At 41.6% G+C, this 25,108-nt stretch overlaps 1 protein-coding gene across 4 annotated transcripts in view; it reads left to right on the top strand.

The window, feature by feature from the left end:
- The window catches only part of ZDHHC14 (zDHHC palmitoyltransferase 14), a 417,907-nt gene that overhangs the window by 277,263 nt on the left and 115,536 nt on the right, over positions 1-25,108 (top strand). For all 4 annotated transcript variants that reach the window (XM_077149346.1, XM_077149347.1, XM_077149344.1 and 1 more), the window contains one exon: positions 14,659-14,817. In XM_077149346.1, the coding sequence (XP_077005461.1) occupies positions 14,659-14,817 (159 nt within the window). The remainder of the gene's footprint in view (positions 1-14,658; positions 14,818-25,108) is intronic.

Raw genomic sequence — 25,108 nt, forward strand, 5'->3', positions numbered from 1 at the left:
CCCAAATGGGTGGAGACATGTTGTCACTTAATCCAGTTTAACAACGGCTCTTGATTAAATCACATCTCCAAGGAGATGATCTGATTACAGTTTCAAACATACAGTATTGAACAAGGATTATTCTAGCTTTATGAAATGGGATTTTGATTAAGACATGGCTTTTCTAGGGGACATACATCCTTTCAAACCAGCACATAAATATTATACTGATATCTGCATTAAAGTGAGTTAATTTTTTGGCTTAGCCCCAGATTGCTCCGTTTTACCACTGAGGACCAGGAAGTTATAAGAATCCCAAGAGCTCCAAATGGCCCCAATGAGTCAAATACCCTCCTTCTCATAGAGTTTCAAGAATGAGGAAAGAATCTGGAAAACTGTTCACTTACACTCAGTCTTGAGGAGAGGTAGAAAGGAAATTCTTTTAAAAATTATTGATGAAACCTATGAATTTGTAATTATTTTTTCCAAAGCTGCAGAACTATTTCCGTTGACATCTAAGTTCGTGAATTTTAGAAAGCCAAAACTCTCAATTTCTTTTGCAAATGTTTTATGCCTTTCTCCAGGCTCTGAAAAGTAACATTTTTTTTTCTCATTACAATGTAATATATGTGTTCATTAGAAACCTTGAAATGCATTAAGAAGAAAATTAAAATAAATTTTAATATAGTAAATGTATTTAATAAATCCTACCAATCAGAGATATCCATGTATGCTGGTTTGAATCTGTTATGTACCTCAGAAGAGCCATGTCCTTTAATCCTCATTCAGTATTGCTGGGTGGGATCTTTTTTATTGTTTCCATGGAGATGTGACCCACCTAATTGTGGGAGGTAAGTTTTGATTAGGTGGTTTCCATGGAGATGTATCTCCACCCATTCAAGGTAGGGTTGCTTACTGGGGCCCTGTAAGAGGGAACCATTTTGGAAAAAGCTTTAGAGCCCACAGAGCCATCAGAGCACACACAGCCAGAGACCTCTGGAGTTGCAGAAGGAGAACACCTCCAGGGGATCCTTATGAAATGAGAAGCAGGGAGAGAAAGCTAGCACATGTTGCCGTGTGCCTTTCCAGCTGACAGAGGTGTTCTCAACCCACTGGCCTTTCTTGAATCAAGGTGTATTTCCATAAATGCCTTAGTTTGGACATTTTCACGGCTTTAGGATGGTCACCTTGCAACTTAATAAATTCCTCTTTTTAAAAGCAGTTCCATTTCTGGTATCTCTTATTCTGGCAGCTTTAACAAACTAAAACACCATGGTTAACATTTTGATATATCCTCCCAGTATTTTTTTTTCTGCATAATACATTTTAAATAAATATAGGATCACTTGTACATTACAATTTTGAAACGGATTTTTTCCTTAATATTCTATGAGTTATTCTACTCTGTCTTTAATGGGTAGGTGGTAGGCCATTGTGTGATCATATCACAATTTTTTTAACCAGCCCCCTCTCATTAACATTAAAATTTATCTTAGTAAAAGAATATTGAAATCAGTTTTCATGAATATTTCCTCAGGTCAATTGCCTAAAAGTACTCTTGCTGGGCCAAAGGATATATACTTTTTTTTCGAATGGGTAGGCACCGAGAATCGAACCCGGGTGTCCGGCATAGCAGGTGAGAACTCTGCCTGCTGAGCCACCATGGCCCGCTTTTAAGGTTTGGAGATACAATAGCCAATTTATCCCTCAAAGGTTGTACTAATTTGTATTCCTGCCAAACGTGCATGACCATGCCTATTCTTACTACTCTCACCAATACCAAATATTATCACTTAAAATTCACCTTTGAATGTTTTTGCATGAGGAAGAACAAAGGAATGTCATTATTGCAGGGTGCTGAAAATAGATGGTAATTAGTATTTTAAAATGTCACCTTATGTGTGAAACTAAAGCAAAAAATGTTTATTTGTTACAAAATTTATATTTTGACTAGTGCATTTCCTAATATAATTTATGTAGATAGTTTGATTGAATGCCATAAGTAGTTGGAATCTCAGATAGGACATGAGATTTTGCTGGTTTGTCCAGAGTGATGCCCCGATGAATCCCAGAGTGATTCGATCAGTGAGTGGAAAAGTATCTGCAGAGCCCCCTTCGGAGAATGGTGAGAACGGGGAGAAATTCAACTTCCCCAAGTTGAATTCTTGATATTCTCACAAGCAGTATAGACAACCAAAGCTATAGGCAGAGCCCCCAGTCTTGGGGTTTGTTCATATGAAACTTAACCCCACAAAGGATAGATCAAGTCTACTTAAAATTTAGGCCTAAGAGTCACCCCCAAGAGAGCCTCTTTTGTTGCTCAGATGTGGCCTCTCTCTCCAGCCAACACAACGAGCAGTCTCACCACCCTCCCCTTCTCTGCTTGGGACATGACTCCCAGGGGTGTGGACCTTCCTGGCAATGTGGGACAGAGATCTTGGAATGTGCTGAGACTCAGCATCAAGGAATTGAGAAAAACCCTAGAATGAGCTGAGACTTAGCATCAAGGGATTGAGAAAACCTTCTCGACCAAAAGCGGGAAGAGGGAAATGAGACAAAGTGTCAGTGGCTGAGAGATTCCAAACAGAGTCGAGAGGTTATCCTGGAAGTTATTCTTATGCATTACGTAGATATCATCTTGTTATTCAAGATGTATTGGAGAGGCTGGAGGAAACTGCCTGAAAATGTAGAGCTGTGTTCCAGTAGCCATGTTTCTTGAAGATGATTGAATAATGATATAGCTGTCACAATGTGACTGTGTGATTGTGAAAACCTTGTGTCTGATGCTCCTTTTAGCTACTATATCAACAGAAGTGTAGAACATATGGAATAAAAATAAATAATAGGGGGAACAAATGTTGAAAGCAAGGGGTAAGGGGTATGGTAGGTATAATCTTTTTCTTTCCTGTGTTCGTTTTATTTCTTTTTCTATTGTCTTTTTATTTCTTTTTCTGAATTAATGCAAATGTTCTAAGAAATGATGAATATGCAACTAAGTGATGATATTGTGAATTACTGATTATGTATGTTGATGTTTTATTTTGTTTCTTAATTTTTTAATTAATAAATAAATTGAAAAAAAAATTCACCTTTGACTTTATCTGAATTTGGCAAATCACAAACTTTTATACATTTACTGACTAGTTGCATTTCTTTGTGTGTGAGATGCCTGTTCATCTCTTTTGCCCTTTTTCTTATTGGAATATTTGTCTTTTTCCTGTTCATCTGTAGGAGCTCTTTAGAGATATTAGCCTTTGTCAGATCTGTGACAAATATTTTTTCTATTTTATTGTTCACATTGCTATGGTGTTTTCTTACATATTTTTGCTGCTTTTTCTTTTTAATTTTATGCCATCAGAGCTGTCCCTTTTTTCTTCATGAATGCTGGCTTTTCATATGTGTTTAGAAAGGACTTCCTCAGCCCCCAAAATCTGTTAAATATTTGTGCAGTTTTTCCTCGTTCTTGTATGTGGTTATTTTTTGCATTTATATCCTTTGGACTATGGTTTGAGGTATAACTCTAACTGCAGGAGGCTGCCCCACCTTAAATGATTAGCTGTTTATCCCAGACCACTGATCTGAATTGCTGTACTTATCTAATAATATATCTTACACAATTTGGGTCTGTTTGGGGATTTTTTTACTTTATCTCATTGTTTCATTTTTTCCTGGGCCAATTATTTCCCCTCATTATTTTACTTTTGCAAATTTTCTCCCTTGTTTATTCTTCCAGATGAACTTCAGAAATATTTTGCAAAAATTCTAGTGGGATTTTGATTAGCATTATAATAGATTTCTAAAGTAATTTGGAAAGAATCGACATCCTTAAAATACCGACTCTCCATTCCAGGATATAAAATGCCTCTCCATGTTTTTTAATTCCTCATTAAAACCTCTGTATTGTTTTGTAGTTTTCTTCATAAGGAAACTAGGATTTTTTTTTTCTTTAGGTTTTTGTTAGGCTTCATTATAGGGTTTTGTGATTATTTTCTGTTGTAAATGGAATATTACCTCCGTTATAATTTCCAACTGGTTGTTGCTAATATTATATATTAAAAAGCTTTTAAAGCTTTACAACTAGTCATTTTATTGATGACTTATTCATTTTAAACAATCTGTGTTGATTAGAGGCAAAAGAGAAGAGCACTTAGAATCTTAATCCATGGTCTTTCTTGCTTTCTTTTAAGTATGGTTGTTTATAAATAGCATCCACTAGGTCTGTGCTGGCATCTTTAATTCTCTTTTCCTCAGTGCTGAAGATAAAATCTTTTATCAATACTGTACAAAATGAGATATAGGCTGAGTCTTGCTAATGCCCTTATATTAATGCCACACAAACTTCAATAAAGCATACAGATTTTTCTGATTATAACAATAAAGCACAGCACTGCCATAGTATGGTTTCCAGTACCCAGTTTTTAACTTATCCAACAATGCAAAAACCAACAACCCAAATCCATCTCCATCATTGTCCAGTATTTAGTAGTTTCTGACAATACAGAAATTGTGTCTCATGGAAGAGAAACATGCACAAATATTTCTCATTTTGGCCATCAGCAGAATTGATTTATACTAATACACTACCACAGTTTTGTGCATGTGCTCAGAGGACTTGGATGAAATTTGAGGGAAATTAACATTTCACAAGGACAATGCCACCTTCTCTTACATTTAAAGGAAAGGCTTTGGTATCCATTTTTGCCATAATATGGCAAAAAATGAGATGGTCATTAATTTTCATTTTGCTATAAGCATGTATTAGATTAATTCAGTTAAACTAAGCACTTTCTTTTTCTTTTGTCTTTAATTGCATTACTTACTCTAGATATATTGCCTTACAGGAGCAGGCCCTCAAATAAGAGCCTTTGAAAGCTGTGAACAACATGGCATCTGATAGCTCAAGGTTTTTCCTTACAAAGCCCTGGATTACAGGAAGCGAGGTTATCAGAGCTTAAATATGGGGAAACTAAGACTTTCTCCTCAGGGTCAAAAAATCACACTCTTCAAGGATGCCATTCTTTGTTCCTATGATCTGGAACTTAAACTGCTTTCGGGCCTATTCTAAGGAATATCTGGGTTTACACTCATGGAATTATTTTGTAGCAGAATGAACATTGATGATTACTACTCCATAATCATAGTGAAAATTTGTACTCATAACTATCACCTCAACTTTATAAGAATACACATACCTGAATAAGTTCTCTCCTTTAAAGAAATTTCGTTTAATAGGACCTTTCTTAGCTAAAATTGGCACCAACTCTAGGCCATAGCTGTTCTCTGTCATGGTATTTTTCAAACTCTGCACCGTGGAGCCAGGGCAGGGGATGAGCAGGATCCCATCCATTTAACCAGAGCTGTTACATTTTTGCCTATTTTGTAGACTGAGGTTCTATATCAGATTTTCTTTGAATGAAAAATTATGTTGCTATCGATAACAAAAATAAAAAGTTAAAAACTCTAGCCGGGCTGATTTATTAGGCAGTCTTTCCATAATGAACTAGATAATATTAATGTCAGCTCTTTGAGTAACATTACCATCTTTGTAAGTGGCCTAGAGCTTTCTCTCTAGCTTCCCCGTTCCTAGCAAACCACTTAGGAGGATTTTCCAGCTAATGATTATAAAACTCAGCCTTAGGGTTTAGCTATTACATGCATACAGTGTTTGCCATGGATCCCAAACCTCTCTTTTCATTAGGTTTACATGGGGAGCTTTTATAAGAATACAGATTCTTAGACCCTAGAATAAGGTCTAGGAATCTATATATTTTTAAGGCTTCTTTCATACGTGGTACTTTTCAGAGTAGCAAAAAAAGATGAGACTGGGGCTTTCACTGTTCTTGTTCCATTCAGCACCTCTTACTGAGGATTTCACAGATAAGCCATGTTCCCCAGGGCAGGCTTTTGCACCCTGCTTTGTTCTGAAGACAGGGCCACTAGCATGGGTTTGAGCCCCAGTGACACCTGTTCCCCTTCAGCACGGGCATTCAGACTATGGATCTTTATATGGGATTTGCCCCAGGCCCCCCTTCCAGCTCCCACTGCCAGCAATTTGCAGTAGGTTTCCTGACCTCCAACCCCTGCCCCTCACAGGCCCTATAAAGGCTCCCTCTCCAAGCTTGTGCTTGGAATAGCCTCCTGTTCCCGTGCCATTGGAGACAGCCTCCTGGCCTCTCCTGGTGGCAGCCAGCTTGCCCTTTTCACTTTGCATGCACTTGGCTCTGAGCGTCCGGGCATGGGGCTGAATCCCTCTCATCAACCTCCAGGCCTGGCCAAGCTATGCCTCAGTATTCTGTCTGGATCCAGCATCTTCCTGCTGGATCCCGCTTCTGCTCTTCCATACAGCCGTCACCCCTCTGTCCTGAGGAGACCTGATTCCCACTGGCATCTACCGCGCCTTCATCAGTGCTTCCCACTCCTGTTCCGCACAGAAAGTTCTTCATCCCCAGCATGGTGATAGGGATGAGATCCCTGCTCAGCCATATTTTGAGAACCCTGGTTAACAAGAAGTCTACTGGCTTTTCTCTGCTGCTGGCTTCCCAGCATCTTTGCTATGCTAATGCTCAAGGAAATTTCCTAGAGGCAACTATAGGACTCAGGTTTTTCCAGACATATCTGGCCAAAGGGTAAATCACTCAGCAAATCTCTATCCTCCCTTTCACCTCTCCGACTCTCCTTGCTTTTCAGTGCAGGCTTTCTCAAGGCTCAGTCCTTGGCCTTCTCACCTTCTCCCAGAGGAATGTCTCAAGGTCTGACAGACCCTTCCTCTGAGACCCCATTCCGAGTATGCACTCCCAATGCAAGTGTGTGACTCACCCCTCCCAACTCCCCCATTGCACCGTCACAAAACCCAGTCCCCATCCCAACGCTCCTGCCTAAGGGGATGGCCTCCAAGCGCCACCTGCACATGCAGGGACCCAGCCTCACCCTGCTCACCTGCCTTGCTCTTATTTTCTGCATCCATCAGTAACTGACTTTACTCTTTTACTCTTTCTGGAATGTTTCTACTTTTCTTTTGCTCCGCTGGCATCATCCAGTTTCAAGTTAATGCTGTCTCTAGCTTGTATCCCAAATCCCTTCTAACTGACCCTACATCTACTCTTGGCTCCCCACCTCCAATCCTCTTTGATACAATGGCCAAAGTGATGGTTATTATGGCCTTCCTGATCACACAATTACCCTCAGGGTTTCCTTTTTTACTCTGGTTAAAGCCCAACTCCCAGCATGAATAAAGACCCTGCCTGGCATAGTCCCTGGCACCCGTATCCTTATGCCCCCGCCCATGCTGTGGCCAGTCACACTGCCCCATTCCAGTTTCCTCCTGTTGGAGACCACTGCACAAGCCGCTGCCTCTCCAGGAGATGCCTTGCTCCCAGCTTTCCTCACATGTGCACAAATGCATACACGTGCACTCACATATGTGCACACATCCATACACTCAAACACACATATACATACCTTCACACTCACACATCCTCATCCACACTCACACATGTATTCACACATGTGCATACACTCACAACTCTTCCACACACATGCTCACACAACACATACACATATGCTCACACATGGGCTCACACTTGTGCACATTCTCACAACACTTTCACACCCACTCACATGCTCATACAACACACACTCACACATGTGCACACTCATGTGCACTGATACATGAATGCACACACTTACATGCACTCATACCCTGTCATATACTCTCCCACACTCATGTTCTCACACAACGCATTCACATTCTCATGCACTCACACACACATACACTCACATTAACACATGTATACACTCTCTTGTGCATACACTCACATGCTCACAAAGTGAATTCATACATACTCACCCATGTGCACACATACTCTCCTACACATCCTCCCACAGATATTCACAGAACACATTCACAACGCACACACTCACACCCTCCCACACTCATACACATACACACACCTGTACTTGCACAGGCACTCTCACATGTGCATTCACACACACTCACACTCACTTTCTACTGAGGCTTCTCTCCTCACTCATTTGGCAGATCTGCTTCAAGTGCTAGTCTTCTAGGAAGAGCTCCCACACTAGGGCAGACTTCTCCACTTCTGTAACAAAATACCCTGTGATCTTCTCTCACAACACAATGAGTACAGATTTCACTGTGTGATTGGTTAATTACTACTCTCTCATCCACCTGCCCAGAGAGTCCTTGAGGGCAAGGACTTTGCCTCAGTTGCCCACTAGTGTAGCTCCAAATGTTCACCTGTGTTGAGCAAGCGAACAATTTAGAAAAGGCTTACAGGGCCCCAGGTACTGCCTCCTTTCCAGTACTTAAAAGGTGCAGTTTTTGCTTCAGACGTGAGACATGCTCTTGCCTGTGACTTCTCCCTGCTGTCTTCCTTGCTCTCTTCCTTCTGATTGCAGGCATTTTCCACTTCTTCTTGGGAAGGGCCCTGCTTAGCAGAGGAAACTCACCATGTCTCTACCACGGGCTTTGGAAATTCTACCCATGTGCCACCGCCCCTCAGACATCAGTTTCCCTCGTTGAAGGGAACTGAACATAATAAGTTCAGTAACTTAACTGAAATAGTAAGGCCTTTAATTGGGGTAGCCTCACTCCTTCATGAACCCTCCTATATGGTTTTTTTGTTTTGTTTTCCTGGCAGAAGTATCGAACTCAAGGCAAAGACCTCATTTAATAGCAGCACCTAATTTTTAACTGTTCTAAGGTGTTTTTTTTTTATCTTTTTAATTGTATAATATAACATATATACAAAGCAAAGAAAGAAAAATCAGTAGTTTTTAAAGCACTCTTCAACAAGTAGTTACAAGGACAGATCCCAGAGTTTGTCATGGGCTACCATACGATCCTCTCAGATTTTCCCTTCTACCTGCTCCAGAATATAACCTCCTATACATTTTTTATATCAGTATTTATAAAGACAAAAGTCCTGTCACTTCTTCTGCATCCAATATATTAGTAAGAAACTGTTCACATTGTTCTTCTCTTGAGTGAAAACCTAACCAGACTCTGAAGACAGATGAGAATTTGCTCCACTTTTTCTTTCTAATAGTTAAAATGATAAGAGTTGACTTGTCTAACATCTAATCATTGTTAATATTTTCCTATGGGCTTGGAAGCTTACAGACCATAAGCTAATAGTTTGTGTTAAATTGCTCTTAAAATAATCCATCTTCCTTGATGGAGCAGCTATTCCAAGGTCTTAATGCAGAGCATTAAGGAAATGAGACTCATGAAAATTTAAGATTTGTTAGATCCAACAGCTGTACGTCGATAGCATCAAACAGCTGTCCTCCAGCAAATGCAATGGATGTAGTTATGAAGACTTGCAGATAAAGCAAATCACATTTTCTCTTTGAGTTTAATCACAATGCAGAGATCCTTTATCTTCATTCTGACTAAACTTCCATTAGGAGAGGCTCCTACCACTCTGGCAGTCTCTGTCAGCTGGTTAATGGCCTGTGAGACTTACATGCAGCAGGGAGGGCCACTGTTCTGAATCCTTCTGTAAAGGAAAAGAATTTTAATCTGCATCTTCCGTAAACTGGGATTTTTCCTTTTGCATTTAAAAAAGTGAAGCCCAATTATTTTATATGGCAAAATATAGCTCAACTCTTTTGTTGCTGAATTTGGGGCAAGAATAAATAAGGGTGTTGGGGAGGCAAATGAATCTATACTCTTATTCCTTCGGGAAAAGATGACTTATCTTTCGGAAAGTGGTTTGAAATTGCAGGCATATATTAACAAACAGCTTACATAAAATCTCTGGCAAAAGAACAGCTCTTTGAATGAAACAACTTAATCAACAGGCAGTTCTGTGCCCCTGAGTTCCCACAGTGAACAACCTGCCCTGTCTTTGTCCCTGGTTCCCTAATTCTTACCCCATAGACCTGATTGTGAGACGAATACTAGGGGGATGAGCTGTTATTATTTTCTTCTTGGTGCCAACAACTCCCCACAATGTAGGGGGAAAAATCTTTTTTTGAAAGAAGACTCTTTCAAGCATTTTTTTGTTTGTTTTCTTTTAAAATGCTTGCATCTTAAAAATGTCCTTGGAGAAATTCTGACTCATATCAACTTGTGGAAGTGCGAGTGGTTCCCCCACCCACCCAATTTTAGTGTATGTAACCATTAGCTGTTGCACACTGAGATTATTCTTTTTCAGTAGCTGTATTTAAACCACAAAAAGCTGCCCTAAGAAGCAGAGGCACAATTGCTGCTAACACAGCAGCAGCATCAAAGACAAGAAAACGGAATAATTGAGGACTCGAGAGGAACACCACCTTCTGCTTGGCCCTTTTGCCAGGCCAAACAGGCCTCGAGTGCATGTGTTCACAATGAGTGAAAGATTTAATGATCGGCCATTGACGTCAGTATGAGAACTGAAGAGAAACTTTGATCCCAGCATGGCTATTTGAAGCCCTTGGTGTCAAAACCCCATTATTCACTTCTGGTCCTGGATGCAGGTATGATTGAAAACTGTAGGATTGGGAAGGAAGCAGGCACCTCAGTTTACCCAGCCCTGTCCAGTGGTTCTGACGCACAATGTGAATTGAATTTCTGGACTAGCAGCAGCTAAGGGACAAGTTCCAGGGGAGGAACAGCCAGTGAAAGACCCCTCCAGGGATAACCTCTTTAAGAAAGGAGGCCACGGCACCCAGGTGGGCGTGGAGGTGTGGGTACATAGCAGCCTAGCGCGTACCCAGCATTTTCCTCCTTGCCTGCCAGGACAACTGGCCATTCCATTCAGCAGGCATCTCTTGGGCACCTACTGTGTGCTGGACAGTGGGAACATGCAGGAGTTAAGGCCTGGTCCCTGTCCCCAGGGAGTTTCTAGGATCAAACATTTTTGTGATAGACCCACACATGGGTACCCAATCTTCCAGCTCACAACTGACACATGGCAGAGACAAAGTTGGTTTTATGGCTGCTGCGCCCCAGCTCCAGCACAGTAAAATCCTACTGGCCAGATAAATACGTGAACTAAATACAACACTGGGGAAGTGTTTTCAGAAGAGAAGCTTGAACTGGATCTTCAAAGTTAGAAACTGTCCACGTAGACAGCAGGACTGGAAATCTCCGGCCAAGAGAACATCAGGCATGCAAATGCCTGGAACTAGCAAACAGCATTGCCTGGTGCAGGGAGATGCAGGTGGTTTGCTGTGGTTTGAACTAGGCTCAGCCTAAAGTTGGGCCCAAGGTGAGAAGAGGTGGCTTCACGGGAGATCCTGGGCACCTCGGGAAAGGCGCCAGATTTCTTCCTGAGCCTTGTATTTCCAAAGCTGATTCTGAAGGCTGCTAACAGAATAGACCGGAATGGGGCAGCAAGACTGTGGCCAGGGGATGTGCTGTGCCCCGCAAATGGCTCCAGCCTCTTCCAAAGGCCTCCCCATGCGAAATCTGTGTTATGCTCAGCTGTGGGGCTTCTCCAGCATCGAGCATCGGTATTTTGTCTATAGTAAGTACTTAATATTTGTTTTGTTTTATTTTGATTTAATTCTGTGGTCCTTCAGTTACTTAATGGCATACTGAGCCTAAAAGCCAGTTTTTCTGATTCTTCAATTTCCCTTATATAAGAGGTCTCCAAATATTTAGTCAAAGGTTTTTGGTGTTTTTTTTTTTTCCTTGATCTTCAGTTTACCACGTCAGTTGAATTCTAGCCCTCAGCTCACTTTGGATCAAGGGTTTGCTCTTTTCAAAAATGTGCTTTGGAACTGCAAGATCAGTAGGGTTTGACATAGGAGTACTAGAAAATACTCGCTTTTACGTGTCATTGCTACTCACAGTTGAACATTTTTAGTAGTTGTCCTAGTGTTGATAAGTTTCTCTTTCCTGCCTTTTTAAACGTTTGCCTTGATAATTTAATTTTAAAGCTTTTCTGATTAACCCAGATTTTATCACCTGGATTAAATTTATTTTTTAATTTATATCTGGCTTTCTCATTTCTCTACCCACGTTTGCAAGAGCTAAGTAGGTACAGTAGATTTCACAGCTGACATCATAAGACTAGCAAGGCACACATTATTATTAATTTAGTTCTAAGTGGCACCCAGTTGGCACTCATGGGGATCTGACCTTATCCTTGACATGTTCAAAGCCAGTTATTTTTACCATTATGCCTAGAGAAGTACATAGCTCTGCAGTTTCCTTTGTTCTCTCTTTATCATGGAATCAGTCAAGATGCCTCCCTCTTCCCGATAGAGGCTTTTGGAGCTTGGTCCCTCTTCAGATGCCAGCTGAATTCAGCACCATTTGGCAGGGTACCCACCCAGGGTGCAGGCAGGAGGGGCTATACCAGGTGAAGGTGTTCTGCTTGGCCAGGGTGCCTTGGGTTAGCCCCATGGCTGTTTTTTTTATTTGAATAGAAGACTTGGTCCTCAGCCAAGAGGTGAAGTGGGGGCTTCCCCCTCTTGTGACTTTCCTGCCCTTTCCTGGTGCATCACCCTCCTTCAGATGCTCCATGGGGTCTACCTCATCTCCTTGCAACCTTCTTGTTGAACTTTTATTTTCTCTGCATAGTAAATGCCTGGGAGCAGCTCAAACTTTTCTCCTGATCACAGAGATATTTTTTAAAAATTCTACAGTGTTAGGCTAAAGGTCTAGCGGCAGGTCTTCAGGACACCTCTTAAAAAAAGACCAGGGTTACAGGACAGAGGCACAGCTGTTGGGGCCCCCCAAGTCAAGGTACATGTGAGTTGTGGATTCTCCTCATGAGGGACAGCAGCCCTGAGGGGAGGGCAGAAGGTGCTTGTCTCCAGACACCACCAACTTCTCCTCCTGGAAATGCTTGGGTGGTCGGGCGTGGTTTGTGATGTGGGTCCGTCATCTCAGTGAAGCTGTGTTCTCTAAGTTCAGCTCTTTATCATACAAGTGTACTGGAGTACATAAAAAGAGCACTGTGAGGGTAAGGGGTGTGTGTGAACAGTGTATGGACTAGGGAGTATTTATGGGTGCCCTAGAGCTGTCATTTTCAAACTTTAAAGTGCATGAATCACTGAGGGATCTTGTAAAAGGTAGGTCTTGATTCAGTCACTCTGGGGTGGAGTCTCAGATTCTGCATTCTGACAAGCTCCCAGCTGATGTTGGGGCTGCATGGACCATACTCTGTGGTCCAGTAGGCATGGTTCTCAATTTGGGCTGCAGATTAGAATCCGTGAGCCTTGAGAAATCCTGATGCCAGCTTGTGCCCCACACCAACGAACCCAGAAGCTCTGAGAGTAGAACCAGGATATCAGTTTTCCACATAATTCCTGGGAAGGCGGAGAACCACTCTCCTAAAGGAAGAGTTTGGCAGGGAGTGTGGGGTCACTGCCAAAGGATGGTGGGACTCATTCCTACCACATTGGAAATTTACCAAAAATATAATGCAACTGTCACTAGCTGATAGTGTGTCCTAGAAAGACCTACTAATCAAAATGAATTGCTACCTTTAATTTATCAGATATATTTTGAAAGGCACATATGAACAGTTGCCCAGGACACCAGAATTTAAGGATTCTTTCCCCCAGATGCCAGGATCTCCTTCAGCCTATGGTGTCTCACTTAAAGTCTCAGGGATATTCTTTTGCTTCTCCACCTACAGTTCCTGACTGGATAAAAATTCTGCCTCAGACTCTTTTCGACAAACTGAAAAGGGCTGTTAAGAGTCTAGACTAGAAAGAAAGCTAAATGCTTTATCTTTCTGTAGGTCAGGGGTCCTCACTCCTGCAGCATATTAGAATCCCCTGGGAGGTTGTGATTTAATTGGTATGGGACAGGGACTGTGCACTAGGGTATTTTTAAAATCAGGGGATTTCAATATGAAATAAGAAATGCAAGCCAGGCTATAGGATAAAATGAAAATGTAAATATATATATGAAATATATATGCATATTTGTATTCTGTTTCACGTTTTAAGAACTGGTTCTAATATATATATATAAAATACTGGCCAAACCAAAAAAAAAAAAAAAAATCATCAAACAATAAGAAAAATGTAGAAATGGTTTTTTAAATATATAGGTAATCATTTTTAAGTATATTATAAAAATATAGCACCCCCATCCCTAAATGGCATTTTTGAAGATGCCAGCCAGCAAAGGAGAGTGAGGGTCTAAGCTGAATTTGAAGTACACCTTCAAGAGAATATTGACATCGGTCTCCTGATGTCAGTATCACCCACCATTTTAATTAGGGCAACACCAACAACTGTAGCAAGGAAAGTCTAAAAACTTAAGCAACTTAACAGCAATAGAGTTTGTTAGCTCCTGTAAGCCTAAAGGCAGGTGGACAGGTCCAAGGGTGTAGCCTGGGGCGCCCCCTCGCGGTGGGTCGCTATGAGGTCCCACGGCTGGGCGGAGGCGCCCGGGATGCTCACTCCCCATTGACCAGCGTCCAGGCACGTGGTCACTTCATCTGTGAGGAAGGTGAGAGTCCAGGCCACTTCGCAGCCACAGGCCCCCCAACCCTGGCAGAGACACACTTTATGAAACAGCCAGTCAACCACGCGCCCCCACACATTCGCCTACCTGATATGAGGGGGGCTCCCAGAAATGGTGCAGGTGTTCGGAGGCGTCCCGTGTAGTCGCCTCACTCCCAGAGGCGGCCGCCAGACAAGCCAGGAACCTGCCGAGGTTAAGGGATCATTATAAGGGTTTGTGCTCTTTTCTTCTCTTCTCTACAGATATCGCCAATGGCACCAGTTCAGGGGGGTACCGCCCACCTCCCAGAACCAAAGAAGTCATCATCAATGGCCAGACCGTGAAACTTAAATACTGTTTCACCTGCAAGATTTTCCGGCCCCCTCGTGCCTCTCATTGTAGCCTTTGTGATAACTGCGTAGGTGAGTAGGAGGAGAAACTGCCTCCCTTCCACCTCTAATGCCTGTGTTGTTGCAATGTCTGCTCAGGGAGTCCTGACTGCCTCTGAATAGAGACTTTGTGCTAAGGAGAATTCGTGTGTATTTCTCTTTAATCCTTCGAAATTGGAAAGCTCGATAATAGTTGTTAATATTTCAACCAATTTGCCTCTGGCAGTCAATCCTGTTCCCTAGGACTGTGGTGATCCAAGCCCTCTATTTCTTTCTGTTGTTGTTTCTACGTCATTCACCCCAGCTACCTAGGTACAGTGCCCCAGGCCTTGTCCCCACTCCACAGCCCCAGTGAGGTCCTTTGTGCCCCTGCACGACTGATCATCAAGCACTTGAAATAAAACCATTTCATCCTTCGGGCCGTCCGTCACCCACAGGTGCTGGTTGCACCCATTAGTAGGTGTACTTTGTGCATCTGTTCTCCAATCCCTGTCCTCAGAGGGGTGCTTGTTGTGGGGAGCTGGAGGAGTTGGAAACCCAAGTTGAAGAAAAGGGTCTGAGGCTGGACGATGTCCTTATCCAGGGCCTATAATTAGGATCTTGACTTTTTCCAGAGACCGTCAAGCCCTTCTCTCTTGTCTGCCTGCTTTCTCCAAGACAGAACAGGAGAACAGGCAGAAGGGGATGTGAGCGCACAGAAGTGGGTCCTGAGTTGTGAGACTTAGAACATCACTGACCCAGCATGGGATTTCTACAGCAGACATATTCAGAGCCCCTTGGAAATCATTTGGTAACACTTCCTGTCACTTCAGACTGAGAACTACTACCTACTTCCATAGAGCATCTTCCTTCTAGGCTAGAATTCCTTAGAGATGAGGTAGGCAAGGAGATAACAGGGCATTCTTTCTAGATGGTTCTGGATCTGCAATATCCCTCTGCATGTGTGGTGGCCAAAGCTACACCTGGTACTCCATGTGGGGTGGACCAGGGCTTTGTCCAATGATGCAGGACAGCCTTTGTTTGATTCCTGCATCCCTTCCTGGGGACAATGACCCAGTGCCCACTCCACACTCATCTTGAGGATGCTGTTAAACCAAAATGGCACAGTGGATTAAACATCTTCAGGGGACAATCTGTAGACCAGATTCTCAGGACCTTTTTGGTATTGTAATTTTGACTTTTGGACCTATGATGTGATGGAATAATTTGAATTATTTTATCTTATCTTAAAAGCTTAACTTACACTTTTTCACATAAACTGTTATTGTTTTGCATTAGTTATTCCAGTCAGCAGTTTAATGGGTAAGGATTTAGTATTATCTGCAAAGCTGGAGAGTTTAATGAGCATTTCCTTCTCCATTATAATTTATAAAATGTCCGTTTTTGCCCATTTCTAGCTCTGCCTCTTTCTACTTATTCACACAAAGCTATGCTCATTGATCTGAATCCTCTCTTTCCTATTCCTAGACTAGAATCCTAATCATCATAAAAATTTCCTCCCCACCTTACAGTGACTCACTTTTTAAAAACCCCTTTGCGTCATTGTCAAACACTTAAAAGGTATTGAATTACTCTCATTTTCTCCTCCATTGCCCGTAGGAGTATGCATCCCTTAAAGGACTCTGATGAATTCTGTATTAAATCACCTTACCAAAATTGCATTTGCCTTTCCCAACTGATAGTGTGCTTCTCCCATAATATACCTGAAGTTAGTATCTTTTCCTATAAAATCTACCAGCTGTGAAATTAAGAGTTTCAGCCCAGAATGGCCAGAAGACCTTCTGCAACCTTTTTGATAAATCAGAATCAAAATGGCAGTCCAGCATTTCTCAATCAAGCATGGTGGTCCCCTGTAGGTGGGAGACACAGAACAGCAAAGGGAATGGAAAAGGAGAGGAAGAGGGAAAGTGAAAGGTGGAACAGGGAAGAAGAAAACTGGAGACAAAGAGCATGTTGCCAAGAGTTGCCTGTAAGCGTCATTCAGTGGTCCTAGGCTGGGTCCTGGCCCACCCCCATCTGGCCTGGCTCTCTGGAGGACAGGGGAGATCAGTAGCATATGTTGCTCTAAAATAAAGGGACTCACAACAGCCCTCAAAAAAAAAAAAAAAAGTCATTCACACCTATTATCACTTGGACTTTCTAGTTAATTGCACTCCATTTAGGTCTCTTGCATGACTGACTAGCAGACCAGCAGATTGGGCCTATTACATTTGGGAAAATACAGAGGAAAGCAGATGTGTCCAAATGAGAAGTGTAATTGCAGAGTTTGACTATTTTATTTTTAGATAGAAAGTTTTTATTGAAAGAATTCTACTTTCGCAGCAAGAGGGAGAGTATAATGGCATATGGGAAAGCCAAGCTAGGACATGTGGCTGCCTTTCCCTTGTAATGAATGGGTTTAGTTGGTCTTTCCTTGGCATATTATCTAAATGTTACTTTGCCTCCACAGAGGAGACAGCAGACAAAATGCAGGTTTCCAGGAAGTTCGGCAAAGTACTTTTATTTGTTAATTACATTTGAAATGAGAGCAGAGTCACAGGGGCTCCGTATCTTAAGTTGCAGAAAAGGCTTTCTTGGGGTAGCAAATACTGGTGCAAATACAGAACGGTTAGCAGAGGCTTGTGGTTGGGCACCTGGCTGTAAGACAAATAGACCTGGGGCTGGATCCTGCGCTGATTAATATTGGGAGCTGGGCACGTTCTCTGACCCTCACCCACCTGTTTCCACATCTGTAAAGCAGGGTGATCCTGGTGCCTACCTCATAGATTTATTTAAGATTTAAGTGAGATGGTGGCCACCAAGCAGCCCTACGGCTCTGGCCCACCCTGAGCAGTCAGTGAGCGCTTCCCACCAAGTTTGCCATCATCAATAACAGGAGCGATGCCACACCTAACGGTCCCAAATAATGGAATGAGATTCGTCTTCATAAAGTAATGGGAGTCACCTTTGTTTTCTCATAATCTGGGAGGATTTAAATGAGCTGCAATAATATAATGACTGTGTCTTCTCACTCTGTCTCTTTCTGTCTCCATTTCTGTCTGCCTGTCTGTCTTCCTCTGAATCCCTCTCTCTCTTTCTCTCTCTAGTCCTCCCTCTCGTCATCAAACCACTTCTGCATATTTGGAAGGAATATTCTAGGTTGGTTGAAGTTGCAGAATACTTTTAAACCACAAACAGCTGGGGCCATGATGCCACCTTTTTTCTCTTGGATCCTGGAACTGCTCGGATCATTAATGTGATAGCAACTAAAGGAGCTGAAAAGCTAAATGTGAGCCTGAGAGCATCTCTCAGACATACTGTGTGTGTTCTTAAGGCCCAAGCTATGTCCCTTCCTGTTTTCTCTGTCTGGGTGGAAAAGCCTGTCCCTAAGAATGCCCTGATTCAGCATCAGCATAGCCAGCAGCTCTCACTGGAATTGGGTATTTTTAATATCACCTAAACCTACAATAAAAAAGGACCCACTTGAAATAATTTAAGCACACACCGTGGGCAAACTCCTAAGTATGTTTGTTACACACTAAGTTGAAGCATGGCAAGCATTTGCAAACCTAGATAGACTAATTTTGGCCAGCCAGGAGGCAGCTCCAAATTGAGTCTGAGGGTGGACTCTGGAGGCTGCAGCCTCATGGGTCCCAGACTGGGTCAAGGGTGAACCTCACTGCCCCAACAATGCCGCATATACAGGTTGCCAAGAGCTGAGCTGAGCTGCCAGGTGCTGAAAGTAGCCAGCTAAGCCAATCCAGCCCAAATGAAAAAAGTCAAGACTTAAATCACTTACTGCCATGGTATAAGCAAGAGGCTAACACAAACAAAGGTGCCAGCTCCCCCTGTTCCATCTCTCCCCATGGAACAGCACCACCAGATAGGTGTCAGATGGATCCCAACAGATGTGGGGCCATCTCACTGCTGAGGGAGCCCCACAAAAGATTCCTGCAGTTTTATGGACTTGGGGACAGGGAGGATTTGTGGGAGGCTAGGAGTGCAAAAGTACTCAATACTGAGTCAGAGCAGAGAAAGTATCTTTAAGGTCTCTTCCATTTCCTCCTGACCAGGAGGTTACAGCAGAGGACCTGAGGAAGGATTTGGGATTGGGAATGCAGATATATGTAAGACCATGACCAACCTGAGCCCTTGACTGCACCTCCCTCCAGACACTGCAGTGCATTATCTGAGCACCAAGTCTGTGTGGGGAGGGCAGCTGTCTCCTATAGGGCCTTTTAAGAGACCAGTTAATGCCTTTGTAATTAATTGCCTGTGATCAGGCCTGAAAGATCGCATGTGGGATTCTAGCCTAGAATTGGACTCCTCACATGAGTTGTAAGGACGTGGGAGATAATACACATAAAACCTTCAGAACTGGACTGGCACATGGAGAGCACACAGCAGCCCAACCCCCACTGCCTGAGCACTGTCCACCTCACACCAGGGTAGGGGGATGCTCCCTGGCCTGATAGAACCAGATCAGAATTCCAGGCTATTGTTCCAGTCCTATTTTCTTCTATTCCCTCTATTCATTTCTGGTGGGGGTGCCACAAAGAACCAGTGATGTCCCCTGCAGGGATTCAGTGTCCAGGTATTTTGTCGTTCTTGGTGGGGCCTTGCAACCCTCTTCAGAACTCATTATAAACCTCCTTTCTCACCCCCTGCATCCTTTGTGTTGTACTTCTCTTCTAGGTTCTTTCCCATTTTATGACACACTCTCCCTTCTGTTCCAGTGTCTCCCTCCCCTTAGTGTTGGTCTTGCCGCTTCCTTTCTATGACGTGGGTTTCTGAGCTCAGACTGGAAATGTCCTCTCTGTTGTTTACACTCTGCTTTGTGCTACCGCTGCCCGCTAAAGCCCACTCATTGCTCCCAGGCTGTCTACAACATTAAGAGCAGGTTCTGACATTTGCAATGAGAGCTGCCCTCTGCTACAGGATAGCATTCTGGGACTTTCTTTGTAACTATTTGAGTATGGCAAAATGGCTGTTGATTTCCCTGGAAACTGTACTTCCTAGTTTCCAGTATCCTTGCTGTTGACCAACATTTGATGAGTACTGTGTTGCAGGCATCATGCTCATTGCTAGATATCAAGAGAAAAGTCAATCCCCAGGAGGCATTATTAAGAGCAGATTAAGGAGAATTCAAAGGCAGAAAGCATTGTATTTGTCATATTACGTGTGTCAAAGACAGTAGTTTTATTCTGATAAAGGGTGCAATTAAAATTTTTGCCATCAACATTTAAGCACCAAATAGCATTGCCTGAAAACATATGTCTTAGTTCTCCAGGGCTGCTATGGCAAATATCGCAAACTAGTTGGCCTAAGCAACAAGAATTTATCATCTCACAGTCTTGGAGGGTAGAGGTCTAACGTCACGCACGGTCTCGATAGGCCATCCTTCCTTCTAGAGTCTGTAGCATTCTGGTGGTGTCTTGTGGCAAACCGTGGGGTTCCTTGGCTTGTATCTCTGCCTCCATCACTTGGCAAGCTCTCTCTCCTTTGCTCTTCTGGTTCCCTCTGACTCCCATCTCCTGTTAGCCGCTACTCCTGTGTCCAATTTCCTTTGCTTTTAAGGACTTCAGCCATATGGATTAAGGCCTGTCCTGATTCAATTTGGCCTTGTCTAAATAGGGTCTTCAAATATCCTATTCACAAGTGGACCCACACCTTAGCTAATAATAACATCTTCAAAGGTCCTATTTACAAATGGGTTCACACCCACAGAACATGGAGTTAGGACTTGAACATGTATTTGGGGGAGGGGTGCATGATTCAGTCCACAATAATGTATAAGTGAAAATTGTTGGAAGGTGTGAACATAATTTGGCATAACACAATGTTAGTGAGAAACAATAGCATACTTCTGTTTTTGACACCTCAAGTAAGCAAAATGTAAGGAAATGGAGGATACCAATATATATATAATAAATGTATATTGAATTTTTTCCTACAGAATGTACTTACCTTTTTCAGCTGTTCATGGGACATTTACAACATGGATCAGACCAGGCCACAAAAATTTCCTCATTTCCCCAAAGCAAGTATTGCACAGACTGTGTCGTCTGATGACATGATGATAAAACTAGTAATCAATCACAATGACATAAATAAGCAAACTTAATCAATTATAATTTGCTGAAAATGCTTTTCATTATGCTCTTCAGTATAAAACTTCAAAAGTTCAAGTGTCGAATATTTAGAACATAACATGAGAACAGTACAGTGCAAAAGAAAACTGTATGCCAGCTAGAATTCTACATTTTAAGCACAAAATAGTTTACCTAAGCAGACAAGAAATGAATGGGAAGGTCCTCCAGCAGCTCAGAAAATCAGTGGGAAGGCTGGAGAACCAGGCCTGGGTCCCAGGAAGAAAAAGAATGTGGTAGAAAGTGCCACTACCGTAAGATACTTAGTGTACCACCACTGAATTCTAATTCTGCCACTGCCATTGGCTTAAAACTCTGCCTCCAAGGACCACAGTTTGCAAATTCAGAGTCCGGGTGGGAGCATATGGGCTGGTTTCACTTCCAAACTCAGGCAGCCATAGAGAGTGGAAGGAGCGTACCAGCCCCATGATCAGCTTCTATAATGCAGAACGACGAGGGCTCTGCCTCCAGCCTATTTTGGGATTCTTCCCAAACCAGAAATTTACTTGCGTGATGGGTGGCCAATGAAATAAGAGAAATCTTTGGAAGTCTAGTACAAAAAACAAAACTGAATTTAGAAGCAAATAAACAAACAAGGCATCCATCTCAAGAAGATAGTAAGAGAATAAGAAAATAAACTTAAGGAAAACAGAAAGAAAAAAATTAATGACCTAGGAAACAAAGAACAACAAATATGATACCAGATCTCACTCTTTGGAAAATAAACAACAGAAAGATAAAGTTCTGTTGAGACTAAAAGAGAAAAAGCAACAAGAAAGTGGAAAGAACAGATTTAAGTGATATGTACTAATGTTAGTGAGATATTTTCATTATTGGGAAATAACTACAGTGCTTTGTATCTTGCATACTTCTATGCCAACTGATTTGAAAATCTCAGCAAAATATGATTTTATAGGAAAAGGGCCAAAAAAATTAGTGGAAAACTTAGACAACTAACCATGAAGAAAGGTGCTGGAGCCAGATAGTTTTATTTCCTATCCTCTGAATAATGTTCTAGGGCTTAAAGTTGGAAAGTTTTTCAGTTTCACCAAGGTAACATATCCTTAAGAACAAAACCTGACAAAAATAACATGCAAAAATATTCTCATTTATAAGTGTTGTAAAAAGCCAACTTAAAGACATAGCAGATTTAATCTATCAGTACAGTAAAATAATTAGTCATTGTGATATAGAAGGGTGTGTTCCTGGAAGGCAATTATTTTTCACATTAATAAGTCTATCAACAAATCTGTGGGTCAAAGGAGAAAAGGTATTTGATCAGGATAATAGATATAAGAAAAGGATTTGATTAAATTTGACATCCATTTCTAACTCTAAAACTTGGTCAACCAAGATTGGGAGGTGTGGTAGGCAGAAACACCACCTCTGTGGTTATTTTACCTTACTTGGTGAAAGGGACCTTGCAGATTGTGTCGGTTTTAATCTGTTGTGTATCCCAGAAGAGCCATATCCTTTAGTTCTCATTCAGTATTGCTGGGTGAAATCTTTTTTTATTGTTTCCATGGAGATGTGACCCATCCAATTATGGGTGCTAACTTTTGGTTACATGGTTTCCATGGAGATGTGTCTCCACCCAGTCAAGGTGGGGTTGCTTACTGGAGCCCTTTAGAGGGAACCGTTTTGGAAAAGGCTTGAAAGCCACAAGAGCCAACAGAACAGAGAGAGCCCCAGGGAAGCTGTTAAAAAGAAAGCTAGCAGATCTCACCACGTACCTTTCCAGCTGAGAGAGAAAACCTGAACAGTCCTCAGCCTTCTTGAACCATAGTATCTTTTCCTGGATGCCTTAGGTTGGACATTTTTATAGCCTTGCTTAAATTTTGACATTTTCACAGCCTTAAAACTGTAAACTTGTAACTTATTAAATTCCCCTTTTGAAATGTCCTCCTGTTTCTGGTATATTGCTTACTAAGTGAACTTAAGATGGAGAGATTATCCTGATTATTTGGTGGCCTCCATGTACTCACAGGAGTCTTTAAGAACAGCAGTGAGACACTCCCACCAGAAGGATTCGGTGTACCACTGATGGCTTAAAGATGGTGGGAGTCACGAGGAAAGGGTGAGAAGAGAAAGAATCCTGCCGACAATCCTGAGCTGCGAAGAGAGCCCTAAACCCCAGAAGAGAGTGGTCTCCCCAGCATAGTCCTTGCTTTTAGCTAGGTGAGACCCTGAATCAGAGAATCCAGCCAAACTTTGTCCAACTCCTGACCCACAGAAACTCAGAGAAGGAGTTCATGTTATTTAAAGCCAAATATTTGTGGCAATTTGCTAAAGAGCAACACAAAACTAATATGGGAGAATATTTCCTTAAAATGATTATAAAACTGAAAAAAGCTAATATCTTCCTTATAGTGAAATACTGGAGTCATTTATAGTAAAGTTTGATTACTGATTGCATATGTAGAATGGAATGATTTCTAAATGTTGTGTTAATTTCTTTTTATTCTTTAATTAATAAAAAAAATTAGTGATATTGTTTCATTCAAAAACTTGCTCTGCAATGAGACAAGAAAAAGAAATAAAAGGCATCCAAATTGGAAAGGAAGAAGTAAAACTCACTGTTTGCAGATGATTTGATACTATAAGTTGGAAATCCTGAAAAATTTAAAGGAAAGCTACTAGAGCTAATAAATGAGTACAGCAAAATGGCAGATACAAGATCAACACCCCAAAATTAATAGTGTTTCTATACACAAGTGATGTGAGCAATATGAGGAGGAAATCGAGAAAAAAATTCCATTTACAATAGCGACCAAAAGAATCAAATATTTAGGAATATATTCAACTAAAGATACAAAAGACCTATACACAGAAAAGTACAAGAAAATGCTAAAAGAAATCATGGAAGAACTAAATAAATGGAAAGGCATTCCATGTTCATGGATTGGAAGACTAAATATAGTTAAGATGTTAATTCTACCCAAATTGATTTATAGATTCAATGCAATACTAATTAAAATACCAAAAACTTACTTTGCAGAAAGAAAAAAAACAATAACCAAATTTATCTGGAAGGGCAGCATGCCTGGAATAGCTAAAAATATCTTGAGAAAGAAAAATGAAGTAGGAGGTCTCACAAAAAAAAAAAGTTTGAAACAAATAAAGATGTATACTCTGACGGCAAGTATTTAGCGGTATTCTAGTTTTTCTAATTAATGCAGTAGGATGAGAAAGATAAATAAGAATATGCAACTATCAGAAAGGAAACAAAATTGTCCCTTTTTGTAGATGACAAGAAAACCAACAACGGGAGCACCAACCAACAAGCATTAGAATTAGTTTAAGTTTCGTAGGTTTACCAGTTACCATATACATTAAAATAGTTTACCATAGATTAGTTAGGATTCACACTAAATCAAGATACATTTTCTCCACAAATTTATTTATGTAATGTGATTTGAGACAGCAGACAAGGTAAAATATTTGTAAAATTCAATTGAAAGAACAAGCGAGAGAACATAACCAATAACATTTTGGAAAAAAAGAACAGCTCTGGAAAGTATGTACTGCCGGATATTATTGTCAAATTCAAAGAGCATTATTCACCATAGATCAGATAAAGAATAGAAAGCCACAGAAAGCAGCTCAAAGATGTATATGCATTCGTGTATGTATGTATGTGTGTGTTTATCTTCATACATATGTGTGTATTTACATATGTGTACATGCGTGTGTGCACGCCTGTGAATGATTTCTTCATTTTCCATTCCTGGTGTTTTTTAAATCTCCCTGATCATGCAAATGCACAGTCCTTGTTAAGGGGCTCTCGTTCCAGTGGGTAAGACCAGAGGATAAGCAGACAGTGCAGTATTGTTTATTCTTGACTACTTGTGCAGGGACTCTGAGCTTCAGGTGGGGTGCAGGGTCTATGTTCTTGTGCCACCCAGGGCTTCCAGCCACTTCATCTCAGCCCATCAGTTTTTTTCTTAAAATCTGGTGTTTAATCCTTTCATTTTGGTTTAAGCAACAGGTCCTGTAATTAAACTTAAAAATGTATTAAGCTATCTGCTGTTCTTGGATCCAAGCCACTGGTCATGTTTTCACCCTGTCCCATTCATTGACCTCTCTGGAAAGTTCCAGCACTTTCAGACCAGCTGATAATTGTGTTGTGTCCCACCTCTGACTCCAAATGAGTGGTTACAGTCATGAGATGTTTTAGCTGAAAACAAACTTGGAGG

Source organism: Tamandua tetradactyla, chromosome 2, assembly GCF_023851605.1.
Source record: "Tamandua tetradactyla isolate mTamTet1 chromosome 2, mTamTet1.pri, whole genome shotgun sequence".
In the NCBI taxonomy this organism is placed as follows: domain Eukaryota; kingdom Metazoa; phylum Chordata; class Mammalia; order Pilosa; family Myrmecophagidae; genus Tamandua; species Tamandua tetradactyla.